Source organism: Physella acuta, unplaced genomic scaffold (assembly GCF_028476545.2).
Source record: "Physella acuta isolate Inbredline_101_S28 unplaced genomic scaffold, ASM2847654v3 ptg001355l, whole genome shotgun sequence".
In the NCBI taxonomy this organism is placed as follows: domain Eukaryota; kingdom Metazoa; phylum Mollusca; class Gastropoda; family Physidae; genus Physella; species Physella acuta.
Window position 1 is genome coordinate 168,093 of NW_026732870.1, and position 21,163 is coordinate 189,255.

The 21,163-nt window shown below is 34.9% G+C and overlaps 1 protein-coding gene across 3 annotated transcripts in view; it reads right to left on the reverse strand.

The window, feature by feature from the left end:
- The window catches only part of LOC131926966 (cilia- and flagella-associated protein 61), a 142,180-nt gene that overhangs the window by 107,491 nt on the left and 13,526 nt on the right, over positions 1–21,163 (reverse strand). For all 3 annotated transcript variants that reach the window (XM_059282576.1, XM_059282575.1, XM_059282577.1), the window contains 14 exons: positions 20,665–20,735; positions 18,329–18,455; positions 16,653–16,730; positions 16,274–16,411; positions 9,712–9,780; positions 8,530–8,706; positions 7,881–7,957; positions 7,102–7,200; positions 6,235–6,321; positions 5,156–5,406; positions 3,829–3,941; positions 2,845–3,030; positions 1,282–1,330; positions 544–713 (listed from right to left, as the gene is read on the reverse strand). In XM_059282576.1, the coding sequence (XP_059138559.1) occupies positions 544–713; positions 1,282–1,330; positions 2,845–3,030; positions 3,829–3,941; positions 5,156–5,406; positions 6,235–6,321; positions 7,102–7,200; positions 7,881–7,957; positions 8,530–8,706; positions 9,712–9,780; positions 16,274–16,411; positions 16,653–16,730; positions 18,329–18,455; positions 20,665–20,735 (1,692 nt within the window). The remainder of the gene's footprint in view (positions 1–543; positions 714–1,281; positions 1,331–2,844; positions 3,031–3,828; positions 3,942–5,155; positions 5,407–6,234; positions 6,322–7,101; positions 7,201–7,880; positions 7,958–8,529; positions 8,707–9,711; positions 9,781–16,273; positions 16,412–16,652; positions 16,731–18,328; positions 18,456–20,664; positions 20,736–21,163) is intronic.

Below are 21,163 nucleotides of genomic sequence, written 5' to 3' on the forward strand. Positions count from 1 at the left end.
GAAGTGTGTGTGTTTTGAAAGTACATGTTTATAAGTACATGAAAAGTACTCATAAGAAGATGAGCATAAGGGGATGGGCATGTAGTGGTGAGCATAGGCATGTGGTGGACGGGCTTGTGGTGGACGGGCTTGTGGTGGATGGGCTTATGGCAGATGGGCTTATGGTGGATGGGCTTATGGTGGATGGGCTTATGGTGGATGGGCTTATGGTGGATGGGGTTATGGTTGATGGGCTTATGGTGGATGGGCTTATGGTGGTAAGGTTCATGGTAGATGGGCTTATGGTGGATGGGGTTATGGTAGATGGGCTTATGGTGGATGGGCTTATGGTGGATGGGCTTATGGTGAAAGGGCTCATGGTGGATGGGCTTATGATATGGGTTTATGGTGAATGGACTGATGGTGGATGGGCTTATGGTGGATGGGCTTATGGTGGATGGGCTTATGGTGGATGGGCTTAAGGTGGATGGACTCATGGTGGATGGTCTCATGGTGAAAAGCCATATGGTGGATGGCCCTGATGCTAACATGAAATGTACTCACAGCGATGCCGATCTCCCTAGAGTTGAAGTTGGCGTGCGTCCAGGCCTCACAGTGGTACTTCCTGGAGAACTTGGTCAGTGGACCAGCTGCCCGTATGGACACGTCGTTGGTGTGGAAGGTGGCGTTGATGACCAGTTTACCATCGTACACCAGGCACTCTGAGTTCATTGCTGTGGAGTAATGCTTCCATTTTAGTCCAAAGTACAGAAAGCTTCAATTTTAGTCCTGAGTACAAAAAAATTTAGTCTAAAATACAGGACCAATTTTAGTCCAAAATGCACGAAGTTTCAATCTTAGTCCAAATATACTAAGGATAGATTATCATTCCAAAATACATAAAGTTTCAATTTTAGTCAAAATACATAATGCTTCAATGTAAGTCCAAAATACACAAAGCTTCCATTTTCAGTCCAAAATACACAGTGTCAATTTTAGTCCAAAATATACAATGCTTCAAATTTTAGTCAATACACAAAACTTTAGTTTTTATTTCAAAATACACAAAGCTTCTATTTTAGTCTAAATCTTCAACGTTAGTCCTAAATACATAGAGCTTCAACTTTAGTCCTGAATACACAATGCTTTAATTGTAATCCAAATATAGTCCTACTCAGGAATAATTGTGAGTACACAATATTCAAAGCTTCAATTTTAGTCTTAAATATTCAAGCTTGATTTGATTAATTTAGCTAGTAAAATGTTCTTAATAAAATGATGAGGAATGGAAAAAAAAAGTACCTTTGAATGAAAATAAGTTCACATCCTTCTTGAAAAAGCAAAAGAGTGCCTATTTAAGATACAAAACAAAACAAAAGCATTAATTCACTTTAGTAGCAGGAACCATATTAAATATTCAAAGACACAAACCAAATGATTCATAGTAAAAAAAAAGGAGAAAAATTTCTAAAGCTGTTTCTTCTTTGTTCTTTATTGCTATAAAAAAAGTAAAGTACCCTGTTCAACCTTATGGTCCATGGGGCAGGAGAAGTAGAGTTCACCTGTTTCAGTGACCTCAGCTTATGAAAGAATAGCGTCTTGAGCACAATACCCAGCCACTTATACTTTCCGTAACATATGTTACTTATCATACCTGGGTGGACTCAGGGACATCCTATCAACTCAAGCTAGAGATCCGAACTCAGGGTTAGCAGTCAAATACTCTACCACTTGACCACTGCTTCCCTCTAATTGTAATAATAGCTTTTGGTTTTTAAAACACGATTCTAATATTGTGGCATAGTCCCACAGTGGTGTACACACCCCAGATAACTACACATTTTTTTTTAGCTGAATGTGTGTTGCACATGTGTGTAGTGCGTGCATTTAGCACTTCAGTTTGGTGAGTGTGTTTAGCAAGTGTAGTTGGCATGTGTGTTTAGCTAGTGTGTTTATGCTCTGTGTTTAGTGTGTTTAGCAAGTGTGCTTAGGTACTGAGTTTAGCTAGTGTGTTTAGCTGATGTGCTTAGAGAGTGTGTTTAGCTGGTGTGCTTAGTGATTGTGTTTAGCTAGTGTGGTTAGTTATCCAGTGTGTTTAGCGAGTGTGTTTAGCAAGTGTGTTTAGCAAGTGTGTTTAGCTGATGTGCTTAGTGATTGTGTTTAGCTAGTGTGGTTAGTGTGTTTAGACACTGTGTTTAGCAAGTGTTTAGACACTGTGTTTAGCGAGCGAGTGTGTTTAGACACTGTTTAGTAAGTGTGTTTAGACACTGTGTTTAGTAAGTGTGTTTAGACACTGTGTTTAGCAAGTGTGTTTAGTGTGTTTAGACACTGTGTTTAGCAAGTGTTTAGACACTGTGTTTAGTGTGTGTGTTTAGACACTGTGTTTAGACATTGTGTTTAGCAAGTGTGTTTAGTGTGTTTAGACACTGTGTTTAGCAAGTGTTTAGACACTGTGTTTAGCAAGTGTGTTTAGACACTGTGTTTAGACATTGTGTTTAGCAAGTGTGTTTAGTGTGTTTAGACACTGTGTTTAGAGAATGTGTTTAGACACTGTGTTTAGACACTGTGTTTAGCAAGTGTGTTTAGACACTGTGTTAAGCAAGTGTGTTTAGACACTGTGTTTAGTGAGTGTGTTTAGACACTGTGTTTAGCAAGTGTTTAGACACTGTGTTTAGCAAGTGTTTAGACACTGTGTTTAGCAAGTGTTTAGACACTGTGTTTAGCAAGTGTTTAGACACTGTGTTTAGCAAGTGTTTAGACACTGTGTTTAGCAAGTGTTTAGACACTGTGTTTTGCAAGTGTTTAGACACTGTGTTTAGCTAACACTGTGTTTAGCAAGTGTGTTAAGACAGTACCAGGACTTACATCACAACTGAACGACTGAAAGTCTGTGGCGTTGCTGATGGAGATGGATTTGATCTCGTGCCCGGCCCCACCCTCCCCGTTGTTCCAGTTGGCAAGGAAACAGTCGAAGCAGACGGTGACGCCAGACTCCTCCAGGCAGCGTACCAGCTCGTCTTCAATCTCAGGGTTGTTGAAAGGTGAGACACCCTGAAATCAGGGGAGAGATGGGTTGTTGAAAGGTGAGACACCCTGAAATCAGGGGAGAGATGGGTTGTTGAAAGGTGAGACACCCTGAAATCAGGGGACAATAGAGATGGGTTAAGTTAAGACAGGGGTTGGGGTCAGGACAAGGGTTAGGGTTGGGGTCAGGAAAGGGGTTGGGTTAATACAGGGGTTGGGGGTCAGGACAGGGGTTGGGGTCAGGACAAGGGTTAGGGTTGGGTTAAGACAGGGATTGAGGTCAGGACAGGGGTTGGGGTCTGGACAGGGGTTGGGGTCAGGACAGGGGTTGGGTTAAAACAGGGGTTTGGCTTAGGAAAAGAGTTTGAGTTAGGAGAAGGACAAAAGTTAAGGTTAGGGTCATAACAGGTTACGGTCGAGGTTTTAAGGTTAGAGAAAGGGAAAGATTTAGTGTTAGGATCAGGACAGGGGTTAGAATTTGGGTCAAGACTGTAAAGTTAATGTTAGGAAAGGAGTTACATTTAGAGTCAGGAAAGGGGTTAGGGTCAAGATTGTTGAGTTAAGGTTAGGTTTATAAAAGGTTAGGGTCAAGAGTTAAAGGTAGGACAGGGGTCAGATTTTGGGTTAGGAAAGGAATTACAGTTAGGAGTTAGGATTTGGGCAGTCAGGTCAAAAATCACAATAGAAATTAGGCTAGAGGTCAAGGTTAGGATCAGGAGTATTATTCAGAGTCAGGAGTTAGAATTAAAATTTTGGTCAGGATTAGGCTGATTAGCCTTTTGTAGGAAACAAGGAACACTAGTCATAACTAAACCACAGACTTACATCTATGGCGGGTGGTTCCACGAGTATCAGGTTCTCTCCCTTGATGCCAGACTTGAGCAAGGTCTGGATGAAGGTGTAGCTGTCAATGGAGTTGCCGTACACTACTATACTCTCTGGTGACAGATGACATTTAACAGATGACATATGACATATCACGGATGACATAATGTTTAAAGCCGTACACTACGATATTCTCTGGCGACAGATGACATATGACATAACATTTAGAGCTGTACACTACGATATTCTCTGGTGACATATGACATATGACATAATGTTAGGTTCCGTACACTACGATATTCTCTGGTGACAGATGACATATGACAGATGACATAATGTTTAGAGCCGTACACTACGATATTCTCTGGTGACATATGACATATGACATAATGTTAAGAGCCGTACACTACGATATTCTCTGGTGACATATTACATATGACATAATGTTTAGAGCCATACACTACGATATTCTCTAGTGACATATGACATAATGTTTAGAGCTGTACACTACGATATTCTCTAGTGACATATGACATAATGTTTAGAGCTGTACACTACGATATTCTCTGGCGACAAATGACATATGACATGTTTAGAGCCATACACTACGATATTCTCTGGTGACAGATGGCATAATGTTTAGGTGCATTACGGCATCATGGAATTGTGAACTATTTTACACCACATACACAAATCGTATTTACCTTATTTAAACCAAGCTTATACTTATACCATATTTGAATAGCAATATTGGACATAGTTTCCATGCTAAAGTCAGATTGAATTAAAACACAATAGGTCCCATATAAGCTCAATGAGTCTATTAGTATGTGCCTATATCATTATCCATGCTGTGTGTATGTGTGTGTGTGGATTACTATACGTCATTTTCATCCATATGTATGTGTGTGTGTTACTTATTCAATGCTAATAAAAGTCTTCAGCCAAAGTAACAGTACCAGTATACTTTGAGCTTATTGTTATGAACATTTTTAACCTTTGAACTTACTGTTATGTAAATCATGATCTTTGAACTTACTGTTTTGTAAATTTTGAACTTACTATTATGTAAATTGTGACTTTTGAACTCAGTTTTATGTAAACTGTGACCTTATAAACTTACAGTTATGCAAGTTATGACCTTTGAACTTACTGTTATGCAAATTATGACCTTTGAACTTACTGTTATGTAAATCATGATCTTTGAACTTACTGCTTTGTAAATTTTGAACTCACTATTATGTAAATTGTGACTTTTGAACTCAGTTTTATGTAAACTGTGACCTTATAAACTTACAGTTATGCAAATTATGACCTTTGAACTTACTGTTCTGTAAATTATGCTCCACCCTGTACAAAGCCACTGCGGCGTCGAAGGTGTCGTTAATCAGATACAAATTAGGCGGCACCTGCCCGGTGTACCTGCGGTTGGCCAGCTGAGCCAGGGTCTCAAGGGGTAGCAGCTGACCCTCAGTGACCCCTGTGGGGGAGGGGACCTGGTACTGCAGGCCTGTACAGATGATCAGGTGGTCGAAGGGGACGATGTCCACGCCGTTGACGATCACCTGTTTTTTCGTTCTGTAGGGGGGGGGGGGGGGGGGTGAAACAATAATTTTGTGCAAATTTTTGGACACAGGTTTTATAATATACAAAAAGATTCCAGGATGTAGGGAATAGTGGCCAATGAGCTTATGGTGGATGGGCATAGAAGGGCATAAGTGGATGGGCATGTAGTGGATCAGCATAAGTAGACTGAGCATAAAAGAATTTAGCAGTAGTGGATGGGCTTAATGATGACAACATGGTGAATGGGCATGAGGTGGATAGGCATATGGTGCATGTATATATGGTGGAAGGGCATATCCTGATGGGCATGCTGTAGATCATCACATGGTGGATGGATTCAGTCTTTACCTCATGAAACCAGCCCAACTAACAACATGTGGATAGTCACATAATCAATGTATGCCAGTGAACCCACAGATTGTGTATTTTTATTTGGTCATGTATGGTAAAATTCACACAATTAAGTGTGCTAATATATCCAATTCAAATATACTAACAATCCCACAAAGTATGCAAACAATCCCACAATCCAAGTATACTAACAACCCACAATCCAAGTATACTAACAACCCACAATCCAAGTAGGCAAACAATCCCACAATCCAAGTATGCAAACAATCCCACAATCCAAGTACGCAAAAAAAAAACCACAATCCAAGTATACTAACAACCCACAATCCAAATGTGCAAACAATCCAAGTATACTAACAATCCCACAATCCAAGTATGCAAACAATCCCACAATCCAAGTATGTTAACAATACAACTATCCAAATGTGCAAACAATCCCACAATCCAAGTATGCAAACAATCCACCACATTTAGCATTCTACCACTGACCTGTTAATTCCTGACATTTTACCGTACACAACGTTCACCCACGTTCTCAAGGCCATCTTGGCAAAGTCATCTTTTGTGAAACAGTAGCTGTAATAAAAAGCCATCTTTTGTAAAACAGTAGCTGTAATAAAAAAGTCATCTTTTGTGAAACAGTAGCTGTAAAAAAAGTCATCTTTTGTGAAACAGTAGCTGTAATAAAAAAGTCATCTTTTGTGAAACAGTAGCTGGAATAAAAAAGTCATCTTTTATGAAACAGTAGCTGGAATAAAAAAATCATCTTTTGTGAAACAGTAGCTGTAATAAAAAATCATCTTTTGTGAAACAGTAGCTGTAATAAAAAAGTTATCGTTTGTGAAACAGTAGCTGTAATGTAAAGTCATCTTTTGTGAAACAGTAGCTGTAATAAAAAAGTCATCTTTTGTGAAACAGTAGCTGTAATAAAAGTCATCTTTAGTAAAACAGTAGCTGTAATGTAAAGTCATCTTTTGTGAAACAGTAGCTGTAATAAAAAAAGTCATCTTTTGTGAAACAATAGCTGTAATAAAAAAAGTCATCTTTTGTGAAACAGTAGCTGTAATAAAAGTCATCTTTAGTAAAACAGTAGCTGTAATGTAAAGTCATCTTTTGTGAAACAGTAGCTGTAATAAAAAAGTCATCTTTTGTGAAACAGTAGCTGGAATAAAAAGTCATGTTTTGTAAAAATAACCATGAAGAATATCTGATGTGACATTGGAGATCTTAAGTTTTAATGATAAGATACAAGATGACATAGCAACATAGCAGTTGTTTGTAAATACCTCATTTAATGGCAAGAGGAGAATACATATTTTTTTGGTTTAACTTATTGAAGAAAAATTGAACTCTGACCTCTCCCCTAGGACTGAATCTCTCATTTCATTGGGTGTCATGTCACCAGGTATTCCATGTGGGGAGATCAGTGTGATGTTGTTAAACTTGAGATGTGGGCTGGGGAAAAAGTTGGATCTAATCAGTAATGGAACAAATCAGTAATGGATCACAAAAATTACAAGTAGGTCTATATTCCTTTAGACATTGTTAAAAAGTAAATTAAGAAACAATATTTTAAGATCACAAACGATTCTCATTAATTCTGCATAAATTACAAAATATCAGCTTGTTTTCTCTTTCAAATGTTTACTATAAGTTATATGGTCATAGACACAAGTTTTTTTTGAGGTATGTTTGTTTCCTTCTGAAATTACAATAAAAATCGTAACATATAGTGTCTTTATCCAAACCCGTATGAGATGGTGTGGCTTAGCAGTAGAGTGGTAAACTGCTAACCCAAAAGTCTTAAGTTCAAATCCGGGTTCATGTCAGTGAAACCAGTAGAACGTCTCTGAGTCTACCCAGCTGAGATGAGTACCTAATTCAAGTTAGGGAAAGTAAAGGCGGCTGGGAATAGTGGATACCCCATTATCACTTCATATGCTGAGGTAAAAAAACATATGAACTCTACTTCATCTGCTCAATGGGTCGTTAGGTTTAAAAAGAAATCTTTACTTTTTATTTTTACTTTATCTCCCCCCCCCCCCCCCCCATTGTATTATGATATGTGCCGTTGTTAGCTGCTGACGACAGCAGTAAAAAAAATTGTTGCCTGTTGACAGACGATAAAAGTTTACCAGAAAACAAGAGTCTCCAGGAAAGTTAACCCAACATCTGAGGCTCCAATGACCACAATTCTGGCATTTATCGTGACCTGTGAAAGGTAAGACAAATAATGTTATGAAGACACACTTTCAACGAAATATAGTTACATTAATTTATTTGAGCTTTAGCATAAAGCCCTGTTTGCTTTCTAAAATTCCTGTACTAAGAATCTCATCATGTATACAATAAACAACTTCTGTAGAGCTGGATCTCATGTTTGCCTGTAGGAATTTGTAAATTACTTTAAGAAAATTGTGTACGTTTTTAAACTATATTTTGCTACTCTATAATAGCAACATGCCTCAAGTTTTCTCCCTTGAGTTCATAAAACTAAAAGGACAGAGTGATATTTTTCTTCTTAGTTCTTAATTCTAGAGTCTGAGGGGTCCTTCAAACAAAATTAAGTATGACATCTCAATGTGTTATGCCTAGTGAGGTATTTGAAGAAATATTAAAAGTAATGAAAAATCAATGAGAAGCTTATGGAATACTGTTCTTAGACTTCCTCCCCTAGACTAAATCCTGCCTGCACCACTGACCTTAAGTTCTAGAACCAGTTTGTGTTTGACTGAGTGTATCGACGATAGGTTCCAGAACCAGTTAGTATTTGAGTGTATCTACCTTAGGTTCTAGAACAAGTTTCCTGTTGATGTGGTTGAGAGCAAAGGGCAGGACTTTCTTCTTGACCCGCTCTGATGGTCCGTTAATGCCCAACCCCTCGGGATACTCAATCTGTCTTCTGGCTCTAACAGGGACAAGGGAGCTAAGTCCAGTGATCAGAGAATGTTTGCCCACAGCCTGTAAATAAAACACTAGGGTTATTATGTGGGACAAGGGAGCTAAGTCCAGTGATCAGAGAATGTTTGCCCACAGCCTAGATCAACAAATAAATAAAACACTAGGGTTAGTATGTGGGACAAGGGAGCTAAGTCCAGTGATCAGAGAATGTTTGCTCACAGCCTAGATCAACAAATAAATAAAACACTAGGGTTATTATGTGGGACAAGGGAGCTAAGTCCAGTGATCAGAGAATGTTTGCCCACAGCCTAGATCAACAAATAAATAAAACACTAGGGTTAGTATGTGGGACAAGGGAGATAAGTCTAGTGATCAGAGAATTTTTGCCCACAGCCTGTAAATAAAACACTAGGGTTAGTATGTGAGACAAGGGAGATAAGTCCAGTGATCAGAGAATTTTTGCACACAGCCTAGATCAACAAATAAATAAAACACTAGGGTTAGTATGTGGGACAAGGGAGCTAAGTCTAGTGATCAGAGAATGTTTGCCCACAGCCTGTAAATAAAACACAAGAGTTAGTATGTGGGACAAGAGAGATAAGTCCAGTGATTAGAGAACACAACATGTAACATCAACCCCTTTGACCAAATTAAACGCAATAGGACAATACCCCCCTCTCAATTACCATTCGAACTTAAACCTAATACTAACGTTAAACCTTCTTAAATGGTAATGTTAAGGTTAAGAATATGCGTAGGAAATGTTTTGCTGGGTAAAGTTTATTTTGCACTTTCTTGGCCTACTTTGAGTTCTATAAAATGACTAGCAAAAGCACAAAATAAGATTTATTTCCTAATCTTTCAGACTATTTCTGGCATTCAATAGACTGTTGGATTTCTCACTTTACTGACAATAACTTGTATATGTATTCTCAGAAAGGGGGGGGGGGGGGGGAAATAATTAAAATAACAAAAAAAAAACCAACACATTTACTTAAAAAATTTAAAAGCTAATAAAATTCTTCCACTTGTAGAAATGAAGCATAGTAAAGAAAAAAAACTTACAGTGTCAGTAGAATAAGGTGGGTACAGTGGGTAGTAGAGGCTTGTTTTCTTTGATAATCTCAGGATTTCCTGGCAAGTTTAAAAACTTGGATAGGATTACATCTTTATAACATCATATTTAAAATGATTCCTAAATTTAAAGAAAATAAAATTACCTTTTTAAAAAAAAAAAGTAAACGTCTAAAAGGAAGTTATTTCTATTCAAGAACTCAAGTCGATTTAAATGATAACAGTTAAGTTCTCTTTTCAAACCTGATGTTCCTTGGAGCAAGTGAAGTAGAGTTAATTTGTTTCTGTGACCTCCGCATATTAAGGGATTGTGTGGTCAGCACTATATACAGCTACTTTTACTTTTGCTAACGTGAGTTAGGTACCTATTTGAGATGGGTGAACTCAGGGACTCAACTTATTTTAACCTGGATTCGAACTTGAGAATTTAGGGAAAGCAGTCTATTTCTCTACCACTAGGCCATGCTATCCTACAGGTTTAAAGGTTACCTTAAAGAAATGTTTGGTGAAGTGGCTAAACGTTACCTTAAAGAAATGTTTGGTGAAGTGGCTAAAGGTTACCTTAAAGAAATGTTTGGTGAAGTGGCTAAATATTACCTTAAAGAAATGTTTGGTGAAGTGGCTGAATGTTACCTTAAAGAAATGTTTGGTGAAGTGGCTAAATGTTACCTTAAAGAAATGTTTAGTGAAGTGGCTAAATGTTACCTTAAAGAAATGTTTGGTGAAGTGGCTAAATGTTACCTTAAAGAAATGTTTGGTGAAGTGGCTAAATGTTACCTTAAAGAAATGTTTGGTGAAGTGGCTAAATGTTACCTTAAAGAAATGTTTGGTAAAGTGGCTAAATGTTACCTTAAAGAAATGTTTGGTGAAGTGGCTAAATGTTACCTAAAAGAAATGTTTGGTCAAGTGGTTAAATGTTACCTTAAAGAAATGTTTGGTGAAGTGGCTAAATGTTACCTTAAAGAAATGTTTGGTGAAGTGGCTAAATGTTACCTTAAAGAAATGTTTGGTGAAGTGGCTAAATGTTACCTTAAAGAAATGTTTGGTAAAGTGGCTAAATGTTACCTTAAAGAAATGTTTGGTGAAGTGGCTAAATGTTACCTTAAAGAAATGTTTGGTAAAGTGGCTAAATGTTACCTTAAAGAAATGTTTGGTGAAGTGGCTAAATGTTACCTTAAAGAAATGTTTGGTAAAGTGGCTAAATGTTACCTTAAAGAAATGTTTGGTGAAGTGGCTAAATGTTACCTTAAAGAAATGTTTGGTAAAGTGGCTAAATGTTACCTTAAAGAAATGTTTGGTGAAGTGGCTAAATGTTACCTTAAAGAAATGTTTGGTGAAGTGGCTAAATGTTACCTTAAAGAAATGTTTGGTGAAGTGGCTAAATGTTACCTCAAAGAAATGTTTGGTGAAGTGGCTGAATGTTACCTTAAAGAAATGTTTGGTGAAGTGGCTAAATGTTACCTTAAAGAAATGTTTGGTGAAGTGGCTAAATGTTACCTTAAAGAAATGTTTGGTGAAGTGGCTAAATGTTACCTTAAAGAAATGTTTGGTGAAGTGGCTAAATGTTACCTTAAAGAAATGTTTGGTGAAGTGGCTAAATGTTACCTTAAAGAAATGTTTGGTGAAGTGGCTAAATGTTACCTCAAAGAAATGTTTGGTGAAGTGGCTGAATGTTACCTTAAAGAAATGTTTGGTGAAGTGGCTAAATGTTACCTTAAAGAAATGTTTGGTGAAGTGGCTAAATGTTACCTTAAAGAAATGTTTGGTGAAGTGGCTAAATGTTACCTTAAAGAAATGTTTGGTGAAGTGGCTAAATGTTACCTTAAAGAAATGTTTGGTGAAGTGGCTAAATGTTACCTTAAAGAAATGTTTGGTGAAGTGGCTAAATGTTACCTTAAAGAAATGTTTGGTGAAGTGGCTAAATGTTACCTTAAAGAAATGTTTGGTGAAGTGGCTAAATGTTACCTTAAAGAAATGTTTGGTGAAGTGGCTGCAGATCTAAATGTTACCTTAAAGAAATGTTTGGTGAAGTGGCTAAATGTTACCTTAAAGAAATGTTTGGTGAAGTGGCTAAATGTTACCTTAAAGAAATGTTTGGTGAAGTGGCTAAATGTTACCTTAAAGAAATGTTTGGTGAAGTGGCTAAATGTTACCTTAAAGAAATGTTTGGTGAAGTGGCTAAATGTTACCTTAAAGAAATGTTTGGTGAAGTGGCTAAATGTTACCTTAAAGAAATGTTTGGTAAAGTGGCTAAATGTTACCTCAAAGAAATGTTTGGTGAAGTGGCTGAATGTTACCTTAAAGAAATGTTTGGTGAAGTGGCTAAATGTTACCTTAAAGAAATGTTTGGTGAAGTGGCTAAATGTTACCTTAAAGAAATGTTTGGTGAAGTGGCTAAATGTTACCTTAAAGAAATGTTTGGTGAAGTGGCTAAATGTTACCTTAAAGAAATGTTTGGTGAAGTGGCTAAATGTTACCTTAAAGAAATGTTTGGTGAAGTGGCTAAATGTTACCTTAAAGAAATGTTTGGTGAAGTGGCTAAATATTACCTTAAAGAAATGTTTGGTGAAGTGGCTGAATGTTACCTTAAAGAAATGTTTGGTGAAGTGGCTAAATGTTACCTTAAAGAAATGTTTGGTGAAGTGGCTAAATGTTACCTTAAAGAAATGTTTGGTGAAGTGGCTAAATGTTACCTTAAAGAAATGTTTGGTGAAGTGGCTAAATGTTACCTTAAAGAAATGTTTGGTGAAGTGGCTAAATGTTACCTTAAAGAAATGTTTGGTAAAGTGGCTAAATGTTACCTTAAAGAAATGTTTGGTGAAGTGGCTAAATGTTACCTAAAAGAAATGTTTGGTCAAGTGGTTAAATGTTACCTTAAAGAAATGTTTGGTGAAGTGGCTAAATGTTACCTTAAAGAAATGTTTGGTGAAGTGGCTAAATGTTACCTTAAAGAAATGTTTGGTGAAGTGGCTAAATGTTACCTTAAAGAAATGTTTGGTAAAGTGGCTAAATGTTACCTTAAAGAAATGTTTGGTGAAGTGGCTAAATGTTACCTTAAAGAAATGTTTGGTAAAGTGGCTAAATGTTACCTTAAAGAAATGTTTGGTGAAGTGGCTAAATGTTACCTTAAAGAAATGTTTGGTAAAGTGGCTAAATGTTACCTTAAAGAAATGTTTGGTGAAGTGGCTAAATGTTACCTTAAAGAAATGTTTGGTAAAGTGGCTAAATGTTACCTTAAAGAAATGTTTGGTGAAGTGGCTAAATGTTACTTTAAAGAAATGTTTGGTGAAGTGGCTGCAGACCTAAATGTTACCTTAAAGAAATGTTTGGTGAAGTGGCTCAATGTTACCTTAAAGAAATGTTTGGTGAAGTGGCTGCAGATCTAAATGTTACCTTAAAGAAATGTTTGGTGAAGTGGCTAAATGTTACCTTAAAGAAATGTTTGGTGAAGTGGCTGCAGATCTAAATGTTACCTTAAAGAAATGTTTGGTAAAGTGGCTAAATGTTACCTTAAAGAAATGTTTGGTGAAGTGGCTAAATGTTACCTTAAAGAAATGTTTGGTGAAGTGGCTAAATGTTACCTTAAAGAAATGTTTGGTGAAGTGGCTAAATGTTACCTCAAAGAAATGTTTGGTGAAGTGGCTGAATGTTACCTTAAAGAAATGTTTGGTGAAGTGGCTAAATGTTACCTTAAAGAAATGTTTGGTGAAGTGGCTAAATGTTACCTTAAAGAAATGTTTGGTGAAGTGGCTAAATGTTACCTTAAAGAAATGTTTGGTGAAGTGGCTAAATGTTACCTTAAAGAAATGTTTGGTGAAGTGGCTAAATGTTACCTTAAAGAAATGTTTGGTGAAGTGGCTAAATGTTACCTTAAAGAAATGTTTGGTGAAGTGGCTAAATGTTACCTTAAAGAAATGTTTGGTGAAGTGGCTAAATGTTACCTTAAAGAAATGTTTGGTGAAGTGGCTGCAGATCTAAATGTTACCTTAAAGAAATGTTTGGTGAAGTGGCTAAATGTTACCTTAAAGAAATGTTTGGTGAAGTGGCTAAATGTTACCTTAAAGAAATGTTTGGTGAAGTGGCTAAATGTTACCTTAAAGAAATGTTTGGTGAAGTGGCTAAATGTTACCTTAAAGAAATGTTTGGTGAAGTGGCTAAATGTTACCTTAAAGAAATGTTTGGTGAAGTGGCTAAATGTTACCTTAAAGAAATGTTTGGTAAAGTGGCTAAATGTTACCTCAAAGAAATGTTTGGTGAAGTGGCTGAATGTTACCTTAAAGAAATGTTTGGTGAAGTGGCTAAATGTTACCTTAAAGAAATGTTTGGTGAAGTGGCTAAATGTTACCTTAAAGAAATGTTTGGTGAAGTGGCTAAATGTTACCTTAAAGAAATGTTTGGTGAAGTGGCTAAATGTTACCTTAAAGAAATGTTTGGTGAAGTGGCTAAATGTTACCTTAAAGAAATGTTTGGTGAAGTGGCTAAATGTTACCTTAAAGAAATGTTTGGTGAAGTGGCTAAATGTTACCTCAAAGAAATGTTTGGTGAAGTGGCTGAATGTTACCTTAAAGAAATGTTTGGTGAAGTGGCTAAATGTTACCTTAAAGAAATGTTTGGTGAAGTGGCTAAATGTTACCTTAAAGAAATGTTTGGTGAAGTGGCTAAATGTTACCTTAAAGAAATGTTTGGTGAAGTGGCTAAATGTTACCTTAAAGAAATGTTTGGTGAAGTGGCTAAATGTTACCTTAAAGAAATGTTTGGTGAAGTGGCTAAATGTTACCTTAAAGAAATGTTTGGTGAAGTGGCTAAATGTTACCTTAAAGAAATGTTTGGTGAAGTGGCTAAATGTTACCTTAAAGAAATGTTTGGTGAAGTGGCTGCAGATCTAAATGTTACCTTAAAGAAATGTTTGGTGAAGTGGCTAAATGTTACCTTAAAGAAATGTTTGGTGAAGTGGCTAAATGTTACCTTAAAGAAATGTTTGGTGAAGTGGCTAAATGTTACCTTAAAGAAATGTTTGGTGAAGTGGCTAAATGTTACCTTAAAGAAATGTTTGGTGAAGTGGCTAAATGTTACCTTAAAGAAATGTTTGGTGAAGTGGCTAAATGTTACCTTAAAGAAATGTTTGGTAAAGTGGCTAAATGTTACCTTAAAGAAATGTTTGGTGAAGTGGCTAAATGTTACCTTAAAGAAATGTTTGGTGAAGTGGCTAAATGTTACCTTAAAGAAATGTTTGGTGAAGTGGCTAAATGTTACCTTAAAGAAATGTTTGGTGAAGTGGCTAAATGTTACCTTAAAGAAATGTTTGGTGAAGTGGCTAAATGTTACCTTAAAGAAATGTTTGGTAAAGTGGCTAAATGTTACCTTAAAGAAATGTTTGGTAAAGTGGCTAAATGTTACCTTAAAGAAATGTTTGGTGAAGTGGCTAAATGTTACCTTAAAGAAATGTTTGGTGAAGTGGCTGCAGACCTAAATGTTACCTTAAAGAAATGTTTGGTGAAGTGGCTAAATGTTACCTTAAAGAAATGTTTGGTGAAGTGGCTGCAGATCTAAATGTTACCTTAAAGAAATGTTTGGTGAAGTGGCTAAATGTTACCTTAAAGAAATGTTTGGTGAAGTGGCTGCAGATCTAAATGTTACCTTAAAGAAATGTTTGGTAAAGTGGCTAAATGTTACCTTAAAGAAATGTTTGGTGAAGTGGCTAAATGTTACCTTAAAGAAATGTTTGGTGAAGTGGCTAAATGTTACCTTAAAGAAATGTTTGGTGAAGTGGCTAAATGTTACCTCAAAGAAATGTTTGGTGAAGTGGCTGAATGTTACCTTAAAGAAATGTTTGGTGAAGTGGCTAAATGTTACCTTAAAGAAATGTTTGGTGAAGTGGCTAAATGTTACCTTAAAGAAATGTTTGGTGAAGTGGCTAAATGTTACCTTAAAGAAATGTTTGGTGAAGTGGCTAAATGTTACCTTAAAGAAATGTTTGGTGAAGTGGCTAAATGTTACCTTAAAGAAATGTTTGGTGAAGTGGCTAAATGTTACCTTAAAGAAATGTTTGGTGAAGTGGCTGAATGTTACCTTAAAGAAATGTTTGGTGAAGTGGCTAAATGTTACCTTAGAGAAATGTTTGGTGAAGTGGCTGCAGATCTAAATGTTACCTTAAAGAAATGTTTGGTGAAGTGGCTAAATGTTACCTCAAAGAAATGTTTGGTGAAGTGGCTGCAGATCTAAATGTTACCTTAAAGAAATGTTTGGTAAAGTGGCTAAATGTTACCTTAAAGAAATGTTTGGTGAAGTGGCTAAATGTTACCTTAAAGAAATGTTTGGTGAAGTGGCTAAATGTTACCTTAAAGAAATGTTTGGTGAAGTGGCTAAATGTTACCTTAAAGAAATGTTTGGTGAAGTGGCTAAATGTTACCTTAAAGAAATGTTTGGTGAAGTGGCTAAATGTTACCTTAAAGAAATGTTTGGTGAAGTGGCTGAATGTTACCTTAAAGAAATGTTTGGTGAAGTGGCTAAATGTTACCTTAAAGAAATGTTTGGTGAAGTGGCTAAATGTTACCTTAAAGAAATGTTTGGTGAAGTGGCTGAAGACGGGGTTGAGAACAAAGTGGTGGAGGTGGCCGTGCTCCTCCCTGCTGTGGTGGTTGAAGTAAATGAAGTCCTCGATGTTGTAGTGGGAGCGGATGAACTCAATATCCTAGAGGGGAAGGGGGGGTGGGGTGAAGAAGTGAGGTTGAATCAGTAGCTTTTAGCAAAATAATATTCAAACGGAGATAATTGTTATAAAACTGTTTTTTTATACTGTTGGAGGTAAAAATATTTTAAAACAAAATATTTTAATCATTTGTTAATTTATTGGTGATAAAATTAAAAATAAAATCAAACAAATTTGAAGACTTTGTAAAGTTTTATCATATGATTGAGTATGAAGCAACTACCTCTTCCCTCCTCATAATAGCAACACCAACAATTTGTCCCAGGCATTCACCAACATAACTTTGTATTTCTGTCCCATCCTGAAACGGTTCACATTCTCATTTTAGTTCATTGAAAGATATTCAACTACAACAAGTAAACTCGCACTACTTAAAAATAATTCCATGTGTTAATTTTATTTATTAACGTACAAAAAATATAGTCCTGCTACTTTAAAAAACTTGTGTAAATGTAAATTTTATTTTATTAAAGTTATTAAAGTTATTAAGATACACACAAGTGGTCCAACTACTATAAAAAATCATGTGTTAATTTATCAAATTAAAGATATTCAGGTACAAAAATATAGTACCACTACATTCACGTGTGTTTATTTCATTTAATTAAGTATATATTAAAGTATACGCAAATTTAGTACTGGTACTGAAATATTTCACATTTATTAATTTAATTTCAGTTGAAGATATTAAGGTACAAAAAAATATAGTCCAACTACATAAAAAAGTTCACTTGTTTACTTCATTTCATTTCATTTATATGTTAATGTACACTAAAATAATAATTATGTTTTATTTTAAATTCAGTTGAAGAAACAAGGTATACAGATATATAGTGTCAAACTTGAAATAATACAAATAGATTTAAAAAAATAGTTTTACATTTCAATCTTTCTAACATTTCTAAATGTTTTACATTTCGATCTTTCTAACATTTCTAAATGTTTTACATTTCAATCTTTCTAACATTTCTAAATGTTTTATTACATTTCAATCTTTCTAACATTTCTAAATGTTTTACATTTTAATCTTTCTAACATTTCTAAATGTTTTACATTTCCATCTTTTTTTTCTTACATTTCTAAATGCTTTACATTTCAATCTTTCTAACATTTCTAAATGTTTTACATTTCAATCTTTCTAACATTTCTAAATGTTTTACATTTCAATCTTTCTAACACTTCTAAATGTTTTACATTTCAATCTTTCTAACATTTCTAAATGTTTTACATTTCAATCTTTCTAACATTTCTAAATGTTTTACATTTCAATCTTTCTGATAATTTCTAAATGATTTACATTTCAATTTTTCTAACATGTCTAAAAGTTTTACATTTCAATCTTTCTAACTTTTCTAAATGTTTTATTACATTTCAATCTTTCTAACATTTCTAAATGTTTTACATTTCAATCTTTAAATGTTTTACATTTCCATCTTTTTTTTCTTACATTTCTAAATGCCTTACATTTCAATCTTTCTAACATTTCTAAATGTTTTACATTTCAATCTTTCTAACATTTCTAAATGTTTTAAATTTCAATCTTTCTAACATTTCTAAATGTTTTACATTTCAATCTTTCTAACATTTCTAAATGTTTTACATTTCAATCTTTCTAACATTTCTAAATGTTTTACATTTTAATCTTTCTAACATTTCTAAATGTTTTACATTTCAATCTTTCTAACATTTCTAAATGTTTTACATTTCCATCTTTTTTTTCTTACATTTCTAAATGTTTTGCATTTCAATCTTTCTAACATTTCTAAATGTTTTGCATTTCAATCTTTCTAACATTTCTAAATGTTTTACATTTCAATCTTTCTAACATGTCTAAATGTTTTACATTTCAATGTTTCTAACTACAGTGAACAGTTCAGGAAATGCTATAAAAACACTTACATTGTCTCTGCGTGCTGTGTTAAACTGTTTGAGGTCTGCCATAATCTTCTCCTTCCCGTCTATAGTGGCAACAAGTTTTTCCACAGCCTCGTAATCCCCACTCACAGCCTGGCGCACCTTGAAGTTTCTGAAACCAAAGAAATAAATAAATTGTTATGTTTTTACTAATTATTTTTATTATAGTTTTCAAATTTAAAACTTTTAAATAACATAATCTTTGAATACTTTAAAAAATGACAAGTTATTTACAAAAAAAAAGGATGTTTTATTTTTAAAGGTATTTTGACAGTCTATAAGTAGAATTTTCCTTACACTTATTATAATTTTAAAATAAAATCTTCTAAATAACATAATCTTTTAAACAGTTTAAAAAAAAAGTTATAGACAAAAAAGGATGTTTTTATTTTAAAAGTATTTTGATAGTCTATATATAATTAGACTATATTTCCCAACACAAAGTGTGTACTTACTTAAGCAGACCATGAGATAAATAGACTATGTTTCCCAACAGAAGGTGTGTACTTACTTAAGCAGACCATGAGATAAATAGACTATGTTTCCCAACAGAAGGTGTGTACTTACTTAAGCAGACCATGAGATAAATAAACTATGTTTCCCAACAGAAGGTGTGTACTTACTACTTACTTAAGCAGACCAGAGCTATAAATAGACTGTTTCCCAACAGAAGGTGTGTACTTACTTAAGCAGACCATGAGTTAAATAGACTAAGTTTCTTAACACATAGTGTGTACTTACTTAAGCAGACCAGAGCTATAAATAGACTGTTTCCCAACAGAAGGTGTGTACTTACTTAAGCAGACCAGAGCTATAAATAGACTATGTTTCCCAACAGAAGGTGTGTACTTACTTAAGCAGACCATGAGATAAATAGACTATGTTTCCCAACAGAAGGTGTGTACTTACTTAAGCAGACCATGAGATAAATAGACTATGTTTCCCAACAGAAGGTGTGTACTTACTTAAGCAGACCATGAGATAAATAGACTATGTTTCCCAACAGAAGGTGTGTACTTACTACTTACTTAAGCAGACCAGAGCTATAAATAGACTGTTTCCCAACAGAAGGTGTGTACTTACTTAAGCAGACCATGAGTTAAATAGACTAAGTTTCTTAACACATAGTGTGTACTTACTTAAGCAGACCAGAGCTATAAATAGACTGTTTCCCAACAGAAGGTGTGTACTTACTTAAGCAGACCATCAGATAAATAGACTATGTTTCCCAATACAAAGTGTGTATTTACTTAAGCAGACCATGAGATAAATAGACTAAGTTTCTTAACACAAAGTGTGTACTTACTTAAGCAGACCAGAGCTATAAATAGACTGTTTCCCAACAGAAGGTGTGTACTTACTTAAGCAGACCATGAGATAAATAGACTAAGTTTCTTAACACATAGTGTGTACTTACTTAAGCAGACCAGAGCTATAAATAGACTGTTTCCCAACAGAAGGTGTGTACTTACTTAAGCAGACCATGAGATAAATAGACTATGTTTCCCAACAGAAGGTGTATACTTACTTAAGCAGACCATGAGATAAATAGACTATGTTTCCCAACAGAAGGTGTGAACTTACTTAAGCAGACCAGAGCTATAAATAGACTATGTTTCCCAACAGAAGGTGTGTACTTACTTAAGCAGACCATGAGATAAATAGACTATGTTTCCCAACAGAAGGTGTGGACTTACTTAAGCAGACCAGAGCTATAAATAGACTATGTTTCCCAACAGAAGGTGTGTACTTACTTAAGCAGACCATGAGATAAATAGACTATTTTTCCCAACAGAAGGTGTGTACTTACTTAAGCAGACCAGAGCTATAAATAGACTATGTTTCCCAACAGAAGGTGTGTACTTACTTAAGCAGACCAGAGCTATAAATAGACTATGTTTCCCAACAGAAGGTGTGTACTTACTTAAGCAGACCAGAGCTATAAATAGACTATATTTCCCAACAGAAGGTGTGTACTTACTTAAGCAGACCAGAGCTATAAATAGACTAAGTTTCTTAACACAAAGTGTGTACTTACTTAAGCAGACCAGAGCTATAAATAGACTATGTTTCCCAACACAAAGTGTGTACTTACTTAAGCAGACCAGAGCAATAAATAGACAATATCTCCAAACACAAAGTGTGTACTTACTTAAGCAGACCATGAGATAAATAAACTATGTTTCCCAACAGAAGGTGTGTACTTACTTAAGCAGACCATGAGATAAATAGACTATGTTTCCCAACACAAGGTGTGTACTTACTTAAGCAGACCAGAGCTATAAATAGACTATGTTTCCCAACAGAAGGTGTGTACTCACTTAAGCAGACCAGAGCGATGGAATACATACAGCTCTTGTGGTAAAATGCTCGGACATTTTGGTGTCACACGCTGGGAAGTACAACAGTCAAATTTGAACTTTTAACCACATGATTTTTTTTTATAACTGCATTGCTAAATTTTTTATGAGTATTTTAATAAGGTTATTTCAGAGCAAGTTACAATTTGCAAAATTTGAATTTTTAAACATATTTCTATAACATCTAAATTGGTAACTTATATTATTCATTAATAAGAACATATTTCCTCCTGCCTAGATTATATTTATATATATATATATATTTACAATAACATTTCTACAATGACATTTCAAAATATCAATTGTTTTGAAGTATTTTGCTTAATATAACATGGTTACCTTCATGATGATTTTTCATAACTAATTTTTTAAAATTTGTAAGCATGTTTTTACATTGTCTAAATTACTAGCAAATATTTTTTATTAATAAGAACAGATTTCTACCTAACAGATATACCTA